The 23,549-nt window shown below is 42.0% G+C and overlaps 1 protein-coding gene across 2 annotated transcripts; it reads left to right on the forward strand.

The window, feature by feature from the left end:
* Nucleotides 1-1,002: 1,002 nt before the first annotated feature.
* TAF15 (TATA-box binding protein associated factor 15) lies at nucleotides 1,003-21,806 on the forward strand. Of its 2 annotated transcripts, XM_082294933.1 has the most exons (16): nucleotides 1,003-1,118; nucleotides 4,706-4,742; nucleotides 5,558-5,606; nucleotides 5,791-5,881; nucleotides 5,960-6,077; nucleotides 8,637-8,920; nucleotides 9,744-9,858; nucleotides 16,381-16,415; nucleotides 17,002-17,034; nucleotides 17,567-17,676; nucleotides 18,212-18,341; nucleotides 19,590-19,679; nucleotides 20,713-20,797; nucleotides 20,883-20,968; nucleotides 21,063-21,165; nucleotides 21,447-21,806. In XM_082294933.1, the coding sequence occupies exons 1-16, from the start codon at nucleotides 1,109-1,111 to the stop codon at nucleotides 21,484-21,486; spliced, it is 1,416 nt and encodes a 471-aa protein (XP_082151059.1). In that variant the 5' UTR covers nucleotides 1,003-1,108; the 3' UTR covers nucleotides 21,487-21,806. The 2 variants fall into 2 exon arrangements, with proteins under 2 accessions (XP_082151059.1, XP_082151060.1); XM_082294934.1 differs by lacking the exons at nucleotides 1,003-1,118; nucleotides 4,706-4,742; nucleotides 16,381-16,415 and having other exon boundaries at nucleotides 5,556-5,606; nucleotides 5,791-6,077.
* The last annotated feature ends 1,743 nt before the right edge of the window (nucleotides 21,807-23,549 follow it).

The raw sequence follows: 23,549 nt of genomic DNA on the forward strand, positions 1-23,549 counted from the left end.
AGGCAGCCTTTGTGAGGTCCCAGGGTGTCAGAAGAAGGCTCATGGAGTGGAAGAAGACGTCGTGGCTGGAGGAGATGAAGTTTCTCAAGGAGAAACCAAAAGACAGGCAGGGAGCTCAACCCCCTTTTTTTTTTTCTTTTTCTTTTTTCTTTGATTAATCATTCCAGTCACTGCTTGTTTTGCAGAAACTTATTTTCGGCTGTGGCAGTGGGATTTGCCTCCTGCTGTTATGCCCGGCGGGGGAAAGAAACAAACCAACTTCTCTGCAAATCTGCTCAAATCATTCAGCTGAAATCAGAGGAGGCTCCTCACTGCCTTTATAAGAAAACAGGGTAGAACCTCACTGTACTCTGGGTGCATGTGCAGACTGTCCCCAGGAGGAAAGGTGCAACTGTTAACTTCTCAACTCTCACAAGAAGGTAGTTTGATGTGAAACAAGAAATACAACTTCTAAAAATAATCCGATTAAATAATCAATGTTGCTTTTGCTGTCTTCTCAGTTCATCACTCCTCCTCTCTGAAGCAAACCCTCGTGTTTCATAGAAGTGGCTCCCAAGATCATGACCCTTTTCTTTAGAAAACCATTCTCCAAGTTGATACTTGGCTTTTTAGGATACTCAGAAACCCTGGCAAACCTTTCTTATTTTTTCTTTAGGACCCAGATTTTGGCTGTTTTCTCTAATTCCATTTAGCATCTGCTACAAATGGTGATGCACAAGTGGGGTACTGAGGGAAATGGGGGGGCTGCTGGTGCGGAAAGTCGGGCGTGTAACCCCCCCATTCCCCTCTACGCACCCTGCCCATGCCCTGAGCGTTTATTAATTAACTAATTTAATCCTTTGACGCGATCCCCGCTGTACGCGCACAGCCTCGCACCCCCTCCCCTTGGTATAATCCCCCCCCCCCGCCCGCTGTACCTTGGCACAGCCCTTCTCACCTCCCTCCCCCCCCACTTCCCCAGTGAATGGTAGGCGCCGCGCGCGCTGATTGGCCGCCCGGCCCCGCAGTCCGCGCGAGCTGCGGGTGCCTCAGTGTGCGCGCGGCCGGCGCGGCGGGCGGGTCGGTCCCTGCGCACCCTCCGCTCCCTCCGCCCCTCAGCGCCGCCGCCATGGCTTCGGGTAGGTGCCGCCAGCCCCACCGGGCTCAGCGGGCAGCGGCGGCTCCGCTTCCCGCCGCCGAGCGCGGGCGCGGTGGGGCGCGGGAGGGCGGGCGAAGCGAGCGCCATGTGGCGCATGTGGGAAAGGCCGCGGCCATGTTGCGGGGGACGCGCCTGCTTTTCCCTTCACGCCCCCCCACTCCCTGCGCTCGGTGAGGGGGAGGGGAGCCACGCCCCCGCCGGTGGCCTCTGTGGACACGCCCCCTTCGGTCGAGGCCACGCCCCCTCCCCGGGGAGCCCCGCTGCGCGAGCCGCTCGGGTCACGCCCCTTTACGCGAGGGGCGTGGCCTGGCGGGCGCGCCCCCCCACCCGTGTCGCAGCGAGGGGGGCGTGGGGCAGGGTCCCTTTGGGGTCCTGTGCTCGGGTGCTGCGTGGGGTGTATCCCCCCGTTTTGGGGTCTAAGCCCCCCCACCGCATGTGCGAGCCCCCCCTTCGGGTTGTACCACAGCCCCCCCCCCCCCAATGTGAGGTGTGGACCCCATTTTGGTTCATGCTCCCCTGTGTAGGCCCCCCGCCTTGGATGCTGTAACCCCCCGTTTGTGGCATGTGGGCCCTATTTTGGTTCATGCCCCCCACTGTAATCCTCCCCCACTTTTAGCTTGGGATACCCTTCCCCCCGGTGAGATGGAAGGGCCTTTTGGGTCACGGCCCTTCCCCTGTGTGGACACCGACTTTGGGCTGTGGTTTCCCTCCCCGTACCCCATCCCGCTGTGAGATGTGGATTCCCTTCGGGTCGTGCCCCTCCCCATAACACAGTTTGTGTGTTCCCCCTTTGGATCAGCACTCCCCATGAAATGCAGGCACCCCCCTTCCTGGGGTCGTGTCCCCCCTTAGCATGGGACATGCCCTCCCCACCCCGCAGCAGGGGAGCCACCTTTGTGTCCCAGTATCTGCTGCCTCTGCTCTGCACTCTGTGTGCTGTTCACATTCCCCTGCCGTGGGCTTTAAAATGCCCTGGCTGGGATTGTTTTCCAGCGGGAGCTTTAGTTTATCATGGAAGCAGGATCTGCTCTCCCGGGTGACCTGACAGGGCCCAGCTTCTCCTGGGGCCTCTGCAAGCACAAAGTGCTGTTTCCTTATCCCCTTTGAGGTGTGGATGATTGGGTCCCCCCTGGCAGTGCTGCCCCTGTGAAGCCTTGGATAGCTGTAGATAGTGGTGCATCCCAAGAGTAGAAGGATGAATTCCAAGGCTGGCTGTGCTTTGTGGAGCGAGCCGTGTTTTGTTATGGTCGAGCCATTTTGGCAGTGTCTCGTGCTGCATGTGCGAGTGATAGACAATACAAACAAAGCAAGGGGTGCTGGAGGAATCCTTTCATGCAAGGAGCAGTTATGTACCAGGAAAAGCAAATGTGTCCAAAGGTACTAAAATGAGTCCAAATCATGAATTTTTCTACTAAATTAGTAAAGCTTGGCAGTAAACTACATCCACTTTCCCTCCATCCCTCAGCTACTGACCAGTCAAGCACCTGAGTGTCTCCTCTGTTTTTATTGATGTGCAGACATGAGGTTCTTTTTCTTTTGAGAACACTGAGAGGCAATACTGCTTCTTTATATGAATTACTTCATAAGAGAACCTCAGTTTTCAAATGTACACAGCAGATTGTTCTATCTTGCGAGGAATAAACCCCCTGATTAGGCTGCTATGTCCCACTTCATCAACAGGATTTTTTTCCATGAACTTTTTAAACATTCAAAAAAAAAAAAAAAACACCTCAGCATAGGAATTTCCGGAATAAACTGTTATTTCCAAAAATCCTTACAGACTCTTGTCCCCATTGAGCCCACGAAAATAAATTGATCAGAAGTATGTAAGAGGTCCAGCAGAGGATGTAGGAAAATGTACAAATAAAGGAAATTCCTCAGTGTGTTTTCGTATTTTACGGGCTCCTTATCTGGTTGCTTTCAATTTTTTCCCAAAATGTTGTGTTTTGGTGGAAGTTTGTTAAGGAGAAGCTAAGGAGATTAAATGTAGTTCTTAAATTTATAGCTAGTTACATCCTTACTCAAGAATTTTCTGGTACAACCATTAAAATTCTTTAATTAGCGGCATTAATGGTGTATAAATGTTAAACCACAACCATGTTTCTCAATGTGGTTACCTATTTAATAGTAATCTTTGTGATCATTTAAATGGAATTTGTGTAAAAATTTTACCTTACCCCTTAAAAACAAACTTGAATTGCAGGTCTGTGTTGGGTTTTTAATTGCTTTCAATATGAAAAAGCAATGAAATATTTGTGTAGCAGTGCAGAAGGAGGAGAAATTCACATCTAAATGAAACTGCTTTATAGGACCTGTGAAATTTAACCTTTCATTTCTTGTTTGCTACTGTTAATTTTTGTTACCAAATATGAAATTTGATACTTTGTGTTTCTTTGAGGGATACTTCACCATTAAAAATGCTGCTTCATGTCTGAATATCTCGGGTGATAACCCCCCTTCATCTCACATCCATCACCTCAGGTGATGCCCTCATCAAACCTCTGGTTAAGTGTCTGTGTAACCACTGGCAGGGTTGGATTTATAACCTGCTGAGGGAGGTATAATGAGCAGATTCAGCAATTTGATGAGTGTTTTGATTGGAAAATGGTTGCAGTCATTTATGACATTTACCCTGCCTTGTAATTAATTCTCAGTGTAAGCATTTTAGGCAGTTCTGGGTATAGAGGCTGGAGAGTGTGGGGGAAAGGATGAAACTGGGGATGAGAAGTTCCTGATAGATTTTATGAGACCATGGCACGAGAGTATTTATACAAATTTTGAAGCAATTAGAAAAGAAAAATGGCAGGACTTATCCCGAGTGTTTGGGTTTTGACAAGAAGGTGGCAATTTCAAGCAGATAGAGGCTCCTGACCAGGAAATGAGATGGGTGGAAGCTGAGCAGTGCAGAGGCTGGAAGGGCAGAGAGCAGAGTGGGATGTGAGGAACCTCTGCAGAGCTGGAGTTGGGATGGATGTGAGGCTGATGGAGCAGTGTGTGTGTGTTCTGTGTGCCTGCATCTCTCACATGCTGGTGAGCTCTCAGTTGGGTTTTTCCTCTTGCAGTATGAGCAAAGAAGTGTCATGGCTCCTCCATCCCTGATTTTTCGTCTCACATTCTGCCTGTGTTTGTGCCCTTTAGCTCAGCAGAGCTTTCTTAGAGCATCCCAAAAACGGGTTCAGCTGCACTGACCTACTTAGCTTTGCTTGATTAATTAAGCTGCTGCATTCTGCTCATTGATGATGACACTGTACTCTATAACCATTAGAGGGGTTGTACAGTTCCGGGTATTTGAAAAGACTCCTTGAAAACAGAATTCAGATCCTTCAAAAGGGACATTTCCAAGTGGCTGTGGCTGTGTTGTATCCCCCACACCCTCTGCTGCTGTCATTCCAGCCTTAACATTTTCTCTTTTGTTAATTAAGAGGAAGCTTCATTCTGCAGGGAAAGTAGTTGCAATATCCAGTATACTTCAATCTTTCTCCCTCTCCCCAAACTTTCTCCTCTTACAGTAAGTAGAGACTAAAATGTTCATTGGAAATTCTCAATATGACTTATTTATTTTTCTAGATTCTGGAAGTTACAGTCAGTCTGGGGGCCAGCAGAGGTATGTGAGGATTTTTGTTTTGCTGTTAGCAATTACATCTGCAAAATAAAAGACCATTTAGTATTCTCAGCATGATGACTGATTGTTCAGGATACAGTATTGATATGTTTTTGGAGTTAAGGATGCAGAAAGCTTGTACCTGGGCCTTTATCAAGATGTCTTATAAAACAGAGAAAACATTCCTGAAGAGAAGACAATAGTCAGGTGTAAATTGGAATGATATCTTGTAATAGTAAGAACTTTTGAAATGTCATGAACATAGAGAAATACTTTTCATGTGACTGCCTTAAGCTGTTCACTAAGATTTTAGGCAAAAGTTATTGTATTTATTATATGGCCCAAGGCTGCAGGGCTTGTTTTAATCAGTGAGACAACTGTTTTTATGGAAGTATAAAAATCATAGCTAATGCTGTCTGTGCTAATGAAAATCATAAGGTTCTGTGCATGTAGCACTGCCTGAGTTTGGGTTTGTATCTAAATATGATGAGTTTCAGCACGTGTTTCTTTTGTCAGTTCATGAAGGCTTAAAGTGGCAGAATAATGAGTAAGTATAATATAAAATTACAGCAAACCCAGGTTTCATGTGCTTTAAATTTATGCTTGAAACACAACAGAAATTAAAATAAACTCTTCTGGCTTCTGACAGTCAACCATTAATTCATTGATGCAGTTCTAATATGCCTGGAACTGCAGTGCTTGGATTAAACACCTATTTTGGAATGAAGAGAAACTTTAGAGATGCCAAAAATACCTTTACTTTCCAACCTGTATGAAGGGCACTCTAAGCATTTCCTAAATCCATTTTTCTCTTCCAGCTACTCATCCTATGGCAATCAGAGCAGTCAGAATTATGGACAAGGACAGGTATGTTGAAAAAAACATTGTGGCTTTCAAAGCAGATGTTCCTTGAGTGAAAATAATTGTTCCTGGGCCAGGAAGAATTCCAGTCTCATCTGTGCTTGGTGTTTGCAGTTGTGTCTAGCCAAGGAAAACTGTAATTACCTGCTGTGGAAGTTACACTTATTTGAGTACATTCTTGAAATTACAGGGATATTCTGGTTATGGGCAGAGTGGAGACAATTCCTCCTATGGACAGAACTATGGAAGCTATCATGGGAACTATGGACAAAATCAATCAGGTTTGGCTAGCTTGTTACATTCATTGGCAGTATTTAAAAGGTGAATATTGACTAAAAATTTTCTTCCTCGATTTCCAGGTTATGGACAAGATTCCCAGGGATACGATGATGAATCCAATTATGAAAATCAGAATCAGAGCTCATACAACCAGCAGTCCTATGGCAGCCAGGGGCAGCAGAAAGGGTCATCTAGAGGGTAAGGAAGCCAAATTTACCAGTATATTTTAAATATTGTCCAGTAGTTGTACATTCTTAACTAGAGCTATAACAAATTTCCTTGTTAATGTTGCTGAGAAAAAGACAAATATTTGAAAATCCACATCCTTGAAACATTTTTAAGGTCTGAAAGACAGGAGGTAAAGGAGGAATATTTCTTTATATAAGAAGGATGGGTGCAGTTGTTTTGAAGTCAGGCTGTATGGGGACATACACTTTAGAAAGCCTTTGGATAGTGGCTACAATGAAGATTGGACTTGGTAGAGTGTTTTGATTAGGAGAAAGACCTATCAAATACCTCTCCAATCACATTCTTTTGTATAAACTTACAGTGCTCTTTTATTAACTTCAAATAAGCTGTTAGCAAGGAAACTCTGAGCTGCTCTCAGATTGCAGGCTGCTTATCTGGCTCAGAATGTCTTTTCTTGAAAGAGAAAGAATTCAAATGTGCCATTTAAGAAGCACATTTTAGTTTTCCAGCTAAGTCCTCAGAACATCGTGGGTTTATATCCTCACCAGTAAATTAAATGTGCATGTGCATGCTGCACTTTAATTCTGCACTCTGTGCTATTGCAAATGTATTTTGCTTGTGATGTTGTATTGGTGTCAGTTTCAGGAGGATTAATGATAAACTTTGAAAGTACCTTGGAAAATAACAACCTAACTTCCCATAATGACTTAAAAGGCCACTTAGTGCTAGAATACCTTCACTGACTTCTTTACAAGCTTTGTGCCTCCACCCGAGGTTACTGCTGGTGTTAGAGCTTTACTGAGGCCCACGTGATCTCTTTTAAATACTCTGTTGAGTAGTAAACCTCATTCTCATGTCCAAGGTCCAAATGGTTTTGTATTATTTGCAAGGTGATAAAACAATCTGGACTTGAGCAAACCTCTGCTTGGTTTCTGATTTTGTAGTTCTTACTATAAAACATTTTAATATTAAGAAATACCTTAATCTGCCAGCAGTAGGTGCTTTCACTCAGATGTCATTTTGGCTTCCGTAACAAAGGCAGGTACACAGTTAAGTTTTGTTTTGGTTTGTTTTCTGAGCGTTTATTAGAGCTATACAAAGATAGTAATGTAGGTTTTAACTCTGTAGATGTCCAGTAGAATAAAAATGCAGCACGTAGGTTTCCCAACAGGTTGTTTGTGATCTAGAAAATGAAGAAAAGACCTTGAAGGGAAACTCCTCCATGTATGCTTGTAACAAATAAGGAGAAACTGATAAATTCAATGATAGCAGCTTTGAAAAGGGTGGCCACAAAACTGTAGCTGTCATATCCTAGGGGAGGGAAAGGAAGACAGCAAATAATGGATGCTTTCAACAATGCTTCCTTTGTTGGTAAAGGTGCAAAGGCTAAAGCAGAACTGACTTTTTTGAAGTGAAGGTAATAAAAAAAATCTTCACAAGCTGTTTACCACTGGGATTAGCAAGGTTAAAGCTGAGATCTAGGCTAGAAGTGGGAGAGAGCAGATTAGATGGTATTTACACAAATGGGATATTTTGGGATTGGTTAGACCCAACACACTGGATCTGAAAGTGCTTTGAAAAGCTGGTGGAAACTTTCTGTAGGCTCTTGCATTTTTTTTTCCTTTTTCTGAGATATTTTCACTAGCAAGTAAGATTACCAAAGGCTGGAGAGTGGCAGATCTAGTGCCTCATCTTTTGAAAAAGGGTGGAAGCATGGAGGGGGAAGAGGAGAAATGGTGGCAGAGGTCAGAGATTCTTTCCTGTTACTGAAAAGATAAGACAGCTAAGGCACAACTAAGTACCTGGGGGAAAACAAAGGAATGAGTAACAGCTGGTGGTGTTCCCTGGATGCAATTTATTTCTCATAAATCTGTATTATGCCTTGCCATGAAAGGCTAAGCCAGCTGGAACTATTCTCTCAAATATATCTAGATTTTCAAAATACTTTAGTTTCTGCTTCAGATGCTGAAGTAGCTTAGGCAAGTGTGGTGTAGGTGAGATTCCCTTGTGGTTGCTATAAAGTTATTAATCTTCAACTTAGAGAAGGTTTATGACTCCTTGGAATGTAGAGCTGCATTGTGTTGGAGTATCCTGGATGTGATACTGGTCAGTGTTTCTGATGAAGGTTGCTGGGATAGTGTAGATGGCACTAAAGTGAGAGGAACCACAGGTATGTTACAGGCCACCATAACAGAAAAATTCTTGATAAATTGTAGAATGCCCAGAAGAGAGGTTGCAATTCAGTAAAAGCAAAATTTTATTATTTTGGGATTTTTTAGGCAGCAAGTCTCAGCTGCACTGTACAACATGAGCACTGAGGCTCTGCCCTGCAGGTCTAGAGGGAAGGGTTTGGTGTTTAGCAGGTCACAGGCTCTCCATCAGCCATTGATGGTATGGGGAGAGGGAGGAATGGAGGTGTTGGACTGGGAGATGTGAAAGGAGTGATGCTCTCATGTAAGGAGGTAACTGTGTTTAGGAAATTTTAGCAATGTCATGAATTTTCAGCCGTTTTTTTGATCTCTATTCTGTGAACATTTATCTGTTAATTCAAATTCTGTTTGTTTTAAGTGGAAGAGGCTCTTATGAACAAAAGTCAAACTATGGTCAGCACCAAAGCTCTTATGACCAGCAGTCAAGCTATGGACAAAACCAAGACTCTTATGACCAGCAGTCAAGCTCATATGACCAGCAGTCGGGCTATGGCCACCAGGGTTCATATGACCAGCAGTCGGGCTATGGCCACCAGAGCTCATATGACCAAAAGTCAGGCTATAACCAACACCAAAGCTCATATGGGCACTCCCAGCAATCCTACCAGTCTCAGAAGGGAAGCTATAGCCACAACAGCCAAGGTAAAATTCCCGGCTTGAATTCAGTATTGGCTAATAAAATTGAGCAGAAATGTGAAATGGTTGGATTTTCTTCTGCAAGCAGTTGATTTGATGAATAGTTAAATTCTTTTCCATGTTGATATTCTTGGGGGATGTTATATTTATTAAAACTTTCAAAACATTATAGGGAGATTTAAAACACTTGGGGCCCCAAAATGGTTGCATTTACGTATGTTAGAACAGCCGTGCAGAGTCTCTGTCCACGAGTTCTGCAAATTCTAGATGGAATTTTCTTCCCAAGCTATTTTGAACCCTCTTCCTGCATGAGGGTGACATGTCTTGATCAGTCATGAAGAGCTTTTGCACTTCACATTCCAGCTTTACGCTGTGTAGGTGAATTGTGAGATAGAAGGAGAAGTTTGAGATGAAGCCTTTCTTTTGCTTTAACTTCACACCAGCAGCACAGCCCACTCTGTTTATCTTTGTTCTGTCTTCGCTGATGTCTTTTGCAAACTGGGAGGGCTGTATGGAAGTCAAATGGAAAGCATATTTTAGACAATATGTGTTTAATGTTTGGAAAATGGAGTGTAATTACAGAGTGATTTTTGCATTCTGATATACTCAGTGACCCTGGAAGCCAAGGGAGATAATGGAGCAAAGTTTGGTTTGTTTTTCTTTTTCCCTTTATGGCACAGAGAATGTCAGGGAGATTTAGGAGTTGACACTTTTCAGATGTAAATGGCAGAGTTAATGAAGGGGAGGTGGGAATTACAGGGTGTGAATTTTCACTGTGCTGCAGTTTGCACTACAATTGACTCGTGTTTGGTTTGACTCATTCTCCCAGATGATCGCCGTGAAAAGAGCAGGTATGGAGAAGATAATAGAGGATATGGCGGGTCACAGGGAGGAGGTAGAGGGGGATATGACATGGATGGAAGAGGTCATATGTCTGGATATAGGTAAGTGTTCTCATTCCAGTGCCTGCACTTCCTTACCCTTATTTCCTATTATTTAGCTGATTTTCATTTTTGTTCATTATATGTCTATTCCTAAAGTGGTTCAGATTTAGATTTCCAAAACTGGAAGATTTCTAAAATTAAACCTTTCTGCACTGCACAGAAATGGGTTTTGCCTAGGGGAACAGCTTTTAGATTAACATAGATTGAGACCGAGCATTTGATTGTTGTGACACAGAGCTGCCTTTTACTTGCATGAGTTGCGATACAGAAACTGTCCCAGCCCATCACTTGTTTTCAGTGACAAGAAAACCAACAGCCAGTGATTGAGAACAATTTACAGAATTCATAGCTAAGGTAGCTCACATTTTACCAGGGAAGTATTTTGACCTTGCAATAATAGGAGTAATTTAGTAGTAACATCACTTGTTCTTTGCTGTTTTTTTTCAGTTTTAAACTTCTACTAAAATACACATCTTTTATTATTGATTTATTTGTCAGTCTAAACACGTTTATTTTGGGTAGATCTGAAATACTAACAATGCTGTCACCCCTTTCCCCATTGCCTTAGGCCTTGTACTGTCAAGAAAATTTATGCACATACTTAATTCTGTGCTTGCAGATGATTTCATGCAGAGGTCTGCGATTGGGACCTTGGCTTTCAAGCCTATTGAATTAAACATATTACGTATTATTTATTAATAACTCTCACAACTGGCTCCCCTTTGTGTCCCTCTGGGTGGTTGGGGGTGCAGAGGGGGCTCACTGATGCAGGGCAAGAACGTCGAAGCTTCCAGAGAGCTTTGAGGTGTTGCTTATCAGCACCACTTAGCCTTCAAAAAGCTGCACAGCTCTGGGTTCTTCCTAAATTCCAGATGAAAAACTCTATAATTATACAGTATTTTCTGTTGGAACTGATCTGATTTACATAAATCCAATACTTGGTTACTTTTAAAGGTATTTATTTTTGAATCATATTTAAAATCTGTCTGCTTCTGAGATGCTCCCAAATTGTACTTAATGGCTTGTTTGTAATGATGTAGGAGGCTCTTACCTCTTCTAATTAAGTATGGTAGCACAGTTAGAAAAGCATATTAGTGTTACCTTATGTTTGCTGGGGTTTTGTATAATATAACTTAAAGCATATTCTTCTGTAGTAGTTTTTATCATAAACATAAATTTATAGCCTATAAATAAACATAAATATATATATAACAAAGAATTCTGTAATGTATGGTACCTCACATAAACAAAAATAACAAACAAACTAATTTCTAAGTTAATTTTAGTTTTCAGTTAAAACTGAACTTTTTTTTTTTTTTAAATTAGATTTTCTTTGTGGATGAGGACTTTCCATATTCCTGTGATAAAAACTGTTTTTTTAAAAACTTTGTAGCCAAGCCCTTTCAATAATAGCAATGAATGTGAGCTTCAAAAAACACACTGCTGATAGATTCTGTCACTTTGAAACAAACTTGGGTCTTTGCACGATAAAGTCAAATGAATTACTGTCTGTGAAAATAAAGCCTCTTGCCATATTTTTCCAAAATGTAAGGAAACTTTTGCTCACACATCCATGTAGATCATGGTGCTTCAGTGAGCTGGGAAGCCAAAAGAAGGGAAAGTGGGGAAGTGAATGAAGGAGTGGAGGAAAATACAGTGACGTGGGGAGGCATTTGTTAGGAATTCTGTCTGCTTCTGTTCAGTGATGTTGGCTTTAGTGGTATTTTTTGTGGGAATTTTTGGAACTACAGTGTCATATATCTTTATTCAGTCTTTTTGCATAATTGTGACAGAGGATTCTGACATATGTATTTTACCAGACATGCTTATTAGAAAAATTTAAAAGGTTAAATTAAATAACAATCTCTATAATGAAGGGGAAAATAACTTGTGATAAGGTAAGAAATCATGTTTAGTCCTGTGAAAATGTGGGGTTTAAGGGTAGGGTTTTTTTGGGGGTGTTAAATTCTTGGGTTTCTGTTGTTTGTTTATTTATTTATTTATTTATTGGGGGGAAAATACATGTATTTTGCAGAACAGCTGTATCACAGAATTAGGAATATCAGGTTGGTCTTCAGTAGCCACCATGTTCAGTTGTTCTGGTGCCATTTTAATGCTAAACTGTGAAAATTCCACAGCCATCAGGAAATAATCTAAAAACCTTGTCCGCAGGGATACATTAATGGTGCTGTAATCACAGAATCCCAGAATGGTTTTGGGTTGGAAGGGACCTTAAAATCATCTTGTTCCACCCCCTGCCACGAGCAGGGGCACCTTCCACTAGACCAGGTTGCTCAGAGTTCCATGCAGCCTGGCCTTGAGCACTTCCAGGGATGGAATGTTAATGTAGGCTTTGACTTCTATAGTGCTTAGAAAAGAACACGTAAATAAGTTATATCAGGGCCACAAAAAAATTGCTCCTTGACTTTACAAACAAATTCATATCAAATGTGAGACCACAATGAATGAATCTCTTGTTCTTAGCTAATAATAAAAATTCTTCCTTGACTGACATTTAAAGACAGAGAGAACTTGATGCAGCTTTTTGGAGGTATGGTTTTATTCTGACAGCCAGAAGGACTTGGACATGTACTGTACTGAATGGTCTCAGCCCTCATTTTTCTTTTGTGCCTGTGCAAAGTCACCCAGCACCGAGAAGAAGATAATTTTTTGAGAAATTCCTGTTCAGATTTCTTAGCTGATATTAGTCCAATAGACAACACACATTTTGTCGTGTGTCAGAAGTTCACATTTTAGTTTTAATAACTCAAGGTTTGAGAATTATCCTTGAGATTTTTTTTTTTAATGGTCTTGAATTGCATCTTTTGGGATTTTAGTAGAATTTCCCCACCCTTTTGTTTTGAAGCTTGAAAAATTGATGAGCTCACTAATTTTTATTCTGGCTAAGAAGTAAAATATTTCCTTTTTTTCCATAGTAGAATAGAGTCATCTTTTAGTTAGAAAGCAGGAACAGCAGGTCTTGAGAATGCAGTGTTTTACTCTAAGTTATCACCCCAGCTTTTTAGAGTCCTCATCTGAAAAACAAGGAATTATTGATTATTGTGGTTGTGGGACTGAACTGTTTTGGTTAAGCCTGGAAGTGGGAAACACAGGAGCAAACAAAGCAGGTTAGAGAAGCTTTGCTTTTGGCTCTGCTCGTACAGACTGTGCTGGTGGAATTACAGACATGCAGTTTAGAAAGGATTTGCCATTGTGTTAGGATTTGTCATAGAAATCCTGACTTTGCTCAGCACAGATTATTTTTTAACTCTTGTGCAGATTTATGGTGATCTACTATAAACAAAAGCTACCTATGCAGCTTAATTGTTATATCAGCACTTAGGACTGGGAATTAGTGTGATACAAAGAAAAACTACAGCTTAGTGCAGGTATTTTTTACAAGTGTGGTTTGTATTCAGAATTAATATTTTGACTTGTAACAGATATGCTTGAACTCAGCCTTATAGAGACTTTGGAAAAACATGAACAGAGGCAATAAATGTAAGCAAGGGAAAAATCCCATCTGTCAGTGACTGTTGGTGCACTAAATATTCCTTTCTTGTTTGTAAAATACACTCTTAGGCATTAGGGACACACTTTGTGAGACAGATACGTGTTGGAGGCTGAAATTTAGTCCCGAATTCTTAGTGCTGCTTCTGCCAGTATCTGATCACTTTATGAAACTGCATTGCTTGTATGTTGAGCTCCCCATAAACCTGTGCTTTAACTTAAAGAGCTGTTCCCAGCTGGATTAAGCAATATCCAGATGAAGTCTGGTTACAGTCTGGCAGGTGATGATAAATCTGTGAGTGAATTATAGGAGAGAAGAACATCTGAGGACTTCTCTTTCATAGCAGCAAGTTCACACACTGAGTGATGCCTGATCACATTCTGGCTGCCTGCAGTTCAGCCTCTTCTTTAATATCTTAGTTGGTGTCACTGCTGAGTTTTAACTGCCTGTTCATGTTTCTAACATAGGATATTAAGACTCCAAAATCCATCTGGTCACCCATCTCTGAGGTGTGTGTGTAGGCCTGGTAAAGCAATGGGCTGTGAAATGCTGCAGTTGTATTTTCCACATGTTTTATGACGATAATTTGGGGACTAATTCAGTTGCTGAGGTTGAATTTTGGGTCTCAGTGAGGGGTAAATCCATGACTGTGGCATCAGCTGCTTGCAGTTTCTGTGTTTGACTTGCTGCAGGTTATCTGCCTGATTCCAGAGAATCTTGGGTAGCTTTGCCCAGCAGTTGCAGGAAGGTAAAAAAACTGCCACTCCATAAATCACATATCAAATGCCACTTAAAAATGTAGGAAAGCATTAATCCATCATCAAAGGTATCTATCAGCAGATTGTTCCAGGTTATTGTTGGGTTGGTCATGTAAGACTAAGCAGAAGATAACCTGCTGTAGCATACTTGGGCAAAAATGTATTTCTATAGACGTTAATTAAAAAACTGATTTTAAAATTATTGATTGCACTTGTTAGTGCAGGGTGCAGAACAGCTGTATCACAGAATTAGGAATTGGCATTAGACTTCCTTTACATTTTATGTATTCAGCTCCTCAGGATCATGGTGCACACATTTTCACCCCAGCATCCTACAAAACCCTCACTTCCAATAAAATCCTGGATGTGTTGACACAAACTTACTTTGTGTAAGTTTTTATATGGCTGGGGTTTTCTAACTGCTATACACTTCCACATCAGAGAACATATTTGTTCTGGTCCTGATGAGCTGGCACCGTAATCTGGGGTTGGAAAGTTCTCATAACATTTAGATGGTTGATATTACTCACTGTTGTTATTTCTGAGTTAAAATTCCAGAAAAACAGGCATCCTACTAAAAATCATTGTGTCATAATGAAGTGGGGTTTTTTTAGCTGAAGTGAATTGGAGGTGGCAGAAAGGTATTTCCAATAAATTTTATCATCACCATTGTGTTTTTAATCATCAGTCCTTGAAAACAGACAGCCTTGAGTAAAGACCTGCACTGATGCTGCATATAAAATCTTTAATGAGCAGAGTGAATTAATGAATAAATGACACTGCAGTTTAGCATTCAGATTTTTTCTGTGGAACAGCAATAAAATCTGCAGCAAAAATTTATTTTAAGAAAAGTCCCAGTAAAAGTGATATTATCTGTTGTGCCAAAAGGTGACCCAAAAGGTCAGTCACCCTCCAAAGAGTGTCTCTTAATCCAGCTTTAATAGTAACCTGTTGGAACCTTATTTGGTCCTCGCTTTGGGCAGATTTTCTCTCATAAATGTTAAGTATCAGCAGCTTCCATTCATGACTTTCCATTTGCTGTAACAGATGGACAGGGTGCCAAAGAAATTACTCCTTAATTTTTCTTCATTGCCTTTTGCTGGGTGCTTCTATGCCCTGTTTGGACTCTGACGTGTGAGCAGACAGATGGAATTAACACCTGGAGTGATTTCTAGTCATAAAGTGCTTTGGTGAAGAGGCAGCATAACTCCAGAGATTGGAGATACTTCTCTGCATCAGGATTTGAGCTTGCACTGCCTTTATCATACTCAGAAAGCTCTTGGGATTAGGTGATCCTGCCTAATTTTGAGGTGGCAGCTGGGTCCCTCGTGATGAGGAGGACAGGCAGGCAGTTGTACGTGGCAGTATGAGATAGTCCTTCTGACATTTGGTTATTGACTTTCTAAAAAAAATCCAGTGGTTGTATTTTTCCTGAAGGCTCTGAATATTGATTATCTCATGTTCGTATCATGGATGCAAATAAAAATGCTGTTGTGAAAAATCCTTCCAGTACAAACCTTTCCAGTGAAAAAAGAGTGAGGGTTTATTTTCATGCACATAATTGGAGGCATAACAACCTGTTTTAAATCCCCTTCTAACCTTTGAAAATTGATGTGTGTATTCTCTTAACTTGGTCTACATTTTGTGCCACAGGTTTCAGAATGAATGAAATAAAACTTCACGGCCTCTGCTTTTGAAGCTCACATACACACACCTTCTCTGTAATGCCAAGTGCTGTAGTACAGTAGGTTCCCACAGACCCTTGCTCAGAGAATGGCTCATTCTGCTAATTCATCCCCTGTATTATAAATGCATAACAATGGAGAATAATTTTAGCTCTTTTGACTTCTGGGAAAGTACTAAAGTACTAATTATTCCAAAGTAGCAATTACATCTACAATTAAAGCCCACATTAATCTTCATGAAAATAACGTTTTTTTGTTTAAACCCCAGTTCTGAATAGCTGTTATTTTGGCTGATGGGATGGGGAGAAAGTATTGAACCAACCACATGCGTATGGGTTAGTTTAAAATACTCCCTAGGGCTTCTCTTCTCCAGTGCAGCACCCTGAGAGATTTTTTTCTTTGTAATTTAATCTTTGAACATGAATGGGTAGTGAGGAGAACGTAGAGATGGTGCTTTAGCTGCCAGACAGTAATTCTCAACTTGTCATCAGTTAACTGTAGATTGAGCCTTGGGCTCAGCACGTAGAGACTTAAGGAAGAAATCATTTCTTCAATTTTTCCTCTGCAGTGGTGGTGACCGTGGTGGCTTCAAAAATTACGGTGGTAAGTGCCGAGTATCCAAAAATGTTTCAGTGGAAATTCTTTATAAATCTAAAAGCCACCAATATCTTGTTACTATCTAGTAGAAGCATTATAGAGTTTTGGTGAGGCTGGTGTGTTCACGAGTTGTAATAGCCAAACTTGTAGCAATAAACTGGATTTCTACTTTGTCAAATTGCATGAAAGAATTTGTGGAGACAGTGACGTTCACCGGATTATTTTTTTTCTTTTCTTTTTTTAATTTTTGTTACAAATGCTTCTTAGAAAGGTACTAGAGGTAGAAAAAAAAAAAAGTGGGAAACTGCTTGGTGATGTGACAACCAGCATTTGCAAGCAAACACCAGCACAGCATCAGTGTGGCAACTGCCACATGCTGCAAGTTAAAGAACACGTTAACGTCCTACAGACACCTTCTGTTGAACGTTTAAATCTAAATAGTCTCTAAATCTCTGGTTCATATCTTAGATCTTAGGTGCATTGCATACATTCTTTATGTATTTTCTTGTTGCTAAAAAAGTCACTTGAATGTGTTGTGCTAAAAATAGTCTTTTTTCTTTCTTTTTTTTTTTTTGTCAAACCCATATCATAGGTCAAAGGGATTATGGACCGAGATCAGATGCTGGTAAGGAAACAAGCAGTGAGTGGGAGTGGATTGTAGCTCTTAGGTCACTGCTTTTAAAATGTTTGTCTAGAAAGATGGATGTGGCTGCAATTCCCCTGGCTCGTAAGAAAGCTAGCTGAAGTATGCTTTCCTTGAAAGAAATGTATTTAATTAAAGTGCATGTGAATTTTTGGATGTTAATGCAGCAAGTAAGAATTTCCTGATGAACTTTGAATGTGCTCGAGCCAAGCAGCTGCTTTCACTGCCATCACAGTTCTGCTAAGCTTGTGTTATTTAAAACACACACTGCTCTGGTGGGTTGGGATGCCCAGCTGCATAGAAGTTGGGTGTGAGGCAGACAGCTGGTCATCTGTCTGGTGTACTCAGCTGATGGTGTTAACCTCAAAATTAAGCTCCCTGCTCCTCTTTTATTTCACACAAAACGTCTCTGGGATTTAAGGGTCTGCTACTGGGCAGCACAGAGCTGAGCTTAAAATATTGCTGCTGTTGCTTCCACAAAAACACATGGTAAATGTAGCTTAATTTTCCCCAGATTCAGAGTCTGACAACTCTGATAACAACACCATCTTCGTGCAAGGACTCGGAGAGGACGTTTCAACAGATCAAGTGGCAGACTATTTCAAACAGATTGGTATCATAAAGGTATGTGAAATGAGAAATCATGGGTCAGAAGGAAGAGAACTGGTTGAGCTGTTGTACTGGAAATGTACTGGTATCATTCAAGGCAGAGTTCTCTCTGACTCCCCAGCAGTTGTAGATAATATTTTATCTGGGTTCCCAGCTGACAGCTCGTTTGTAAGCTGGCAGCACTCGCACCTTTGTCCTAGTGACATTTAGATTGCTTTGTGTCTCTTCTTTAGTCTTTATAGCCCTGACACTCTATCCATTGTGCCACCCTCATAGTGCAGCACGTGTGCCTCTGTTCTGTGGCTGCTGCTTCTGTTTCTGCAATTCTAAATTAGGATTTTGTGCACTTGACCTCATTTTTTTGTTAAAATTGTGCCCGTCATTACTTCATGGAGAACAGCCAGTCAGTATCCTTCAGTCAGATCCCTCTGTTTCTGCAGGCCAGCTCCAAGAAAATATTCTCACTAAAGATACTTAGTGTTACAGTTTGTGCTCTGAACTGATTTCACCTGTGTTCCTGCTATGCCAAGTGTACAACCTTTCTTTTCAGACCAACAAAAAAACTGGCAAACCCATGATAAATCTCTACACAGACAAGGATACCGGCAAACCAAAGGGAGAAGCCACGGTATCTTTCGATGACCCTCCTTCTGCTAAAGCAGCAATTGACTGGTTTGATGGTGGGTGAGAGTTACCTGTTCTTTTGGCTATTTATGAATCTAACAGGCAGTGGAAGAAACAAATCAGTTACCTTGTTGGGGGCCCAATGGTGTTATTTATGTAGCTTTTGGCTTGGGATTTTTTTGTTTTGTTTTGGGGTTTTTTTGTTAGGGTTGTTTGGTTTTTTTAAACAAAGACCTATATTTCATGGTTTCTTGTGTGTGTTGGATTTCTCTCATTTCATTAAACAGCAGATAGTGATTTAGACCGAAAATGTACAATGAAACTGAGGGTTTGCTGCTGTACCTCAGTCACCCCTGCACAAGGTACAAGAGGTGGTGTTTGTGTCACTTCTTGTTTAGACCAACAGAGCTGTAATCTGTGTTAGCAGCCGGAGGGATTCCCTACAGGGTTGCATTGATATTTTTTAGTGTTGTGGGAGCGTTTTTAGAGTTTGGGGATGGTTATGGCAATCTTGTGCTGAGTGCTCTGTATATACACAGTGAAGAACAAGGTTTTAAAATTATGGTTTTATCCCAGAAATACATGGATGTAAAACTCTTCAGGAAATACAGTGGCACTCTTGTAGTAGTAAACTTGAGGGGGTGAGGGAAAAGTGCCTGCTCCTGTCACCTTGTGTGTTCACAGAATTTTAGAGAGATTGGGTAGAAACCAAAGGACATACTCTGCATCTGGTGTGAAATGATACTGCTTAAAAAAAATTGGCACGGCATGCTTGTCTAATGTTTGTGTTTGCTAATAAAATGCAAATTGATTTTTGTTTAAGAGGGTAAAGCAAATATGACTGTATTAGGCCCATGTGCAGTTCTGTTTGTCTGTGATAAACATTGTATCTGTGAAGAAGCCAGTCTCTGAAAACCATGAACTTTATTTAAATACACTTTGGAGTTAAGTTTCGGGCTGGCTGTTGAGTGCTAAAAAAGCCTTGTTGCCTTGGTGGAATTACAGACAGTTCAGACATCCAAACTACTTCTCCATGAGCATAGCCAAAAATCTTTTAAACATTCTTATGTCTTTAAATTGCAACTTACAGATCTCATTTAAGCTAAAATATCTGTGGGTCTGTGGAGAGTTTAGCAAGTACCTCAGTGTTTCCGTCTCACCTTTGGACCAGTGCTTTCAAAACCTGCAGCTTCCCTGTGTCTCAAGAGTTTTGTGTTCAGTCTGTGTGTGCAAATCACTTCTGTTCTGCTGGGCTTGCTGCTGTGTTCTTGGGAGCTGTATTGATCCCTTCTCTCCTCCCACAGGAAAAGAATTCAATGGCAATGTTATCAAAGTTTCTTTTGCAACCAGAAGACCTGAATTCATGAGAGGAGGTGGAGGTGGCGGGCGTCGAGGTGGGACTAAAATCTGTAGAATCCTTGTTCTTGCATAGTTAAATGCTTTTTCACTACGATTGATTTATTAAAAAGAAGTTGACTTTGAAGCAGTGATTCATCAAATATATGAGCCTTTGGGATTCTGCCAGGAAAGGGAGTAATAGGGATTGGACCCAGTTAAGTAAACTGAAATCTGTAATCTCTCTTCTGCACAGCACAGAATTTACGCTTTCTTTTAGAACTGGAAAGTCTCCAGATCTTGTCTCAGTGTTGCTTTTAAAGAGAGAGTGTAACAATAATGTTGAGCTGTACCAGCCCCACATCTATGGGGGGGAATTCCCAGTGACTATTTGCTTGTTACAGCAAAGCTTTGAGATACTCTGTTTCCAGCTGGTATTAAGCAGAGTGCATAATTCAGCTGCTGCTGACTTGGAGCAGCAGTTGGGTGTCTGATTCCTTTCATTAAGGACATCTCAATCTCCCTGATTCTCTGCATATACAGTTCTGTCAGTAATCCACGGGGTATTCATTACCATTTTTCAGGAATCATGCTTTGGGTGGTGACTGTCAGCAAATTCTAGTTCTGAAACCAGGCAGTTCTGTAGGCTGATGAAAAAGGATTCTTCAGCAATTTCAGTTGGTATAAAAGTTCCAGATCTTGTGATGCAGAAAGCAAGAATGTTGTCCCCGTGTCTGTGTCAGAGGCATCCTGGGATTAATCCAGACAGACTTTTTTATTGTTAAATTTTTTTTTTTCTATGACTAAATCTGGCCATATGTGACTGATCTTAAACCTTGTTAAATCTTTCTGAAATTTTATTAATGCATGTAGTGCGTTTATGTTTACCCAGCGGCAATTCAAGCAGATCAGGTTTCCCTTTACTGCTGAAAAAGAATTTGTAATAAATAGTGGGAATATATTTGCATTAAACAGTTCTTCCACCTGAAAAGTCTGTCTGTCACTTGGGGTCTGAAGGCAGTGACAGTCTTTGATACCTGTTTCTCATGTGCAGTTCACAGAATTTTATTCTGATTATAATTTTGTCTGCAGGTTCACGAGGTGGCTATGGAAGAGGTGGGGGCTTCCAGGGTAGAAGTGGGGAACCCAAAAATGGTGATTGGGTTTGTCCTAACCCGTAAGTGTCATTTTAATTGGGCACGGCTGTTTCATGTGTGCTCTCATCTTCACAGCTCAGTCTGGGGGATCCTTGTCTGTTCCAGGTCCTGTGGCAACATGAACTTCGCTCGCAGGAATTCCTGCAACCAGTGCGGGGAGCCCAGACCAGAAGATTCACGTCCATCAGGAGGTGCGTAAAAACAGCTACACTCTTCGATGTTTAAAGTGTTCATATCATCTGCATCTTTCTGAAAAAGCTGATATATTTCTGTATTTTTGCCCAGATTTCCGTGGGAGAGGTGGCTACGGAGGAGAGCGGGGCTATCGAGGGCGCGGCGGCCGAGGCGGGGACCGGGGAGGTGGCTATGGGGGCAAAATGGGAGGAAGGTAAGAGGAGCCTTTGCCCTTGCTTGGCTGTGGGGTTGATAGGGACTGTGGGGAAAGGGTTGTTTATGTGTACAAGCACAACTGCCATGAAAATATTAACTACCCATAGGAGCTTCTGGAGAGAGTCTCTCAGTCTCTTGAGTTTTGTGAATGTTTCTGGATGAGGCTCTCTATAAACACAGAGCAGCACACAGACGTCATTGTAGAAATGTTTGACTGAAGGGACTATTTGTTATTTGCTTCATTTGTTACTTGCTTAGAACCTTTTCCTTCCCTTCCAGAAATGATTTCAGAAATGATCAACGCAACAGACCATACTGAAGACCACTGTGAATGTTTTGTTTGTCTTCTTGATGCGTTTGATAGTGAAATTGCCTGCAGCTTCACCCATGGCCTCTTTCGATAGTGGAATTGAGTGAAACTAGATTTTTATTTTGGTGGGAGGGACTGGGGTGGTTTGGGAGGATTTTTTTTTAAGCAAGACATTGAAATTTAATCCTAATTTCCACATTCTCCTCTTTTCTTCCCCCCCATACCTTTTCAACAGGCCCTAAGAAGGAAAAGGATAAACTGTAAAATATTGCCAAAATATGAAGTGTTTTGTAATACAACAATAAATGCTGATTGTTTTATTTGTGAAACCCTACTGTTTCTCAATTACTTGAGTTGCATGCATTTCCTTATATATTCCCAGTGTTCCTGTGGTATGGCTTAAGCAGTAAATAGGCACTTGTTTGGAGTAGCACTGCAGCTTTGACCTGAGCTCTGTCTATTCACAAAATCTGCAGGCAGGTCAGTGATGAGCCTCCTTGCTATCCATATCCTTTATCCCAGACTTGTCCCCTGCTCCTTTCCTGTTTCCCTCCTGTGCCTGCAAACGTGCTTTGGTTGCCCTGCACCCTGAGTGGAGCAGGCAGACAGCAGGGTGTGTTCTGCTGCTTCCAAGGGGGCACAGCAGCTCCAAATCCAAGGTGGGATGGCTTAAAAAAAAAAAATGTATTTGCTACATTTTGCTGTACTTGCTGCTTTTGGAATGTGGGTGATGGAAACAAGTGTGTGCAGCTGCTTCATCTTGGAGGTCAGATGCAGGTGAGGTTCAGCAGGTGCATTGTGAGCATTTGGGATTCAGCTGTGAAGCCAGGGGAGAGGAAAGAAGGGAGATTAATTATCCCCTCTCCTCAGACAGGTCACTGCAGAGGTGAGCAACCTGAGAAGGTGGCACTGCCCCAGTCAGCTCATGTCAGTGCTGCCTCTGCACCACAGGCCTTAGAGAAAGAACCTCTGACTCTCCAATATTCTAGTGGGCAGCACTATAAATACAAGTTCTTGGGGTCTGTAGTTACAACTGGGCATAGAGCTGAGCAATATCTCACTGAGAAATGAACAGAAATGGCTTCTGTTAAGGTTTATGAGCCACCTCCCCAGCTTGGTGTATATTCATGGTTGTGGTTCAAATCAGCATTACCCAGGGCTGTAAATGTGGTAACTGTGCTGGGCCTTTTTCAGGTTTCTCCTGGAAAGCATCTGCTCTGCTGGGAAAGGCATTTATCATGGATTGTGGACTGCTTGTTCCTCTTAAAACAGTACAATTTGAGGTATATATGTACTAGTGACAGTGTAAAATCCAATGTATGGTGTGTGAGGTTTCACAAAGTTGATGAAATCAGTGTCTGGTGTTTTGCTGGCCTAGAAAAGTTGGATGCTGATGGTTTTGAAGCTGGAGTTACTGTTTGGAGGGAAGAGGCTAGAGGGTGCTCTTGCCCACTGCTGTGCTGGCAGATGCAGGAATGGTGCCAGCTGGACGGGATGGAAGGAAAGCAGGAATCAGCAGCTGAGAACAGCCTCTGTCCCTGCTGAGGTTTGTTCCCCAGCAGAGCTGACAACCTTGCACTGCACAAACAACTCCTGAGGGTGCACCTGGAGCCCTCAGAGCTGAGCACAGAGTTGGGGATGGCTGAGCTGAGCTGAAAACCCAGGGCTGGTGCAGCATTGCCCCTCTGTGCTCCCTCCAGTTCCCTAGTGGGGCTCTGGCTTTTTCCCTCCTGGAGAAGGGCTTGGTGGTTCAAACAGCTGCTGCTTCCAGTCTTGGGAGCAGCAGTTGTAGCTGCCTTTAATGCCAGCTCAGCTTCTAACCCTGCTTTCTCTCCCAGGGTAAGAGCACTTTCCTCTTCAAAGAGTCACTGCCCAGGATTACCAAGTAGACAATTCTTCAAGTGAGCCACAAAACTGGAGCTGTCTCCACCTTCTCAGCTTTTCCAGCCTGGCAGTGATGCTGAACACTTGTTTATGTTCTGTTCTGCGCTGGGGCAAAACAACCCGAGTTCCTGCATGGTTTTTAAGACACCTTCAGCAGCTGTTTGGTCTTTCAGGAAATCAGCAGGACA

The sequence above is a fragment of the Coloeus monedula genome, assembly GCF_965178545.1.
Source record: "Coloeus monedula genome assembly, chromosome: 20".
NCBI lineage: Eukaryota > Metazoa > Chordata > Aves > Passeriformes > Corvidae > Coloeus > Coloeus monedula.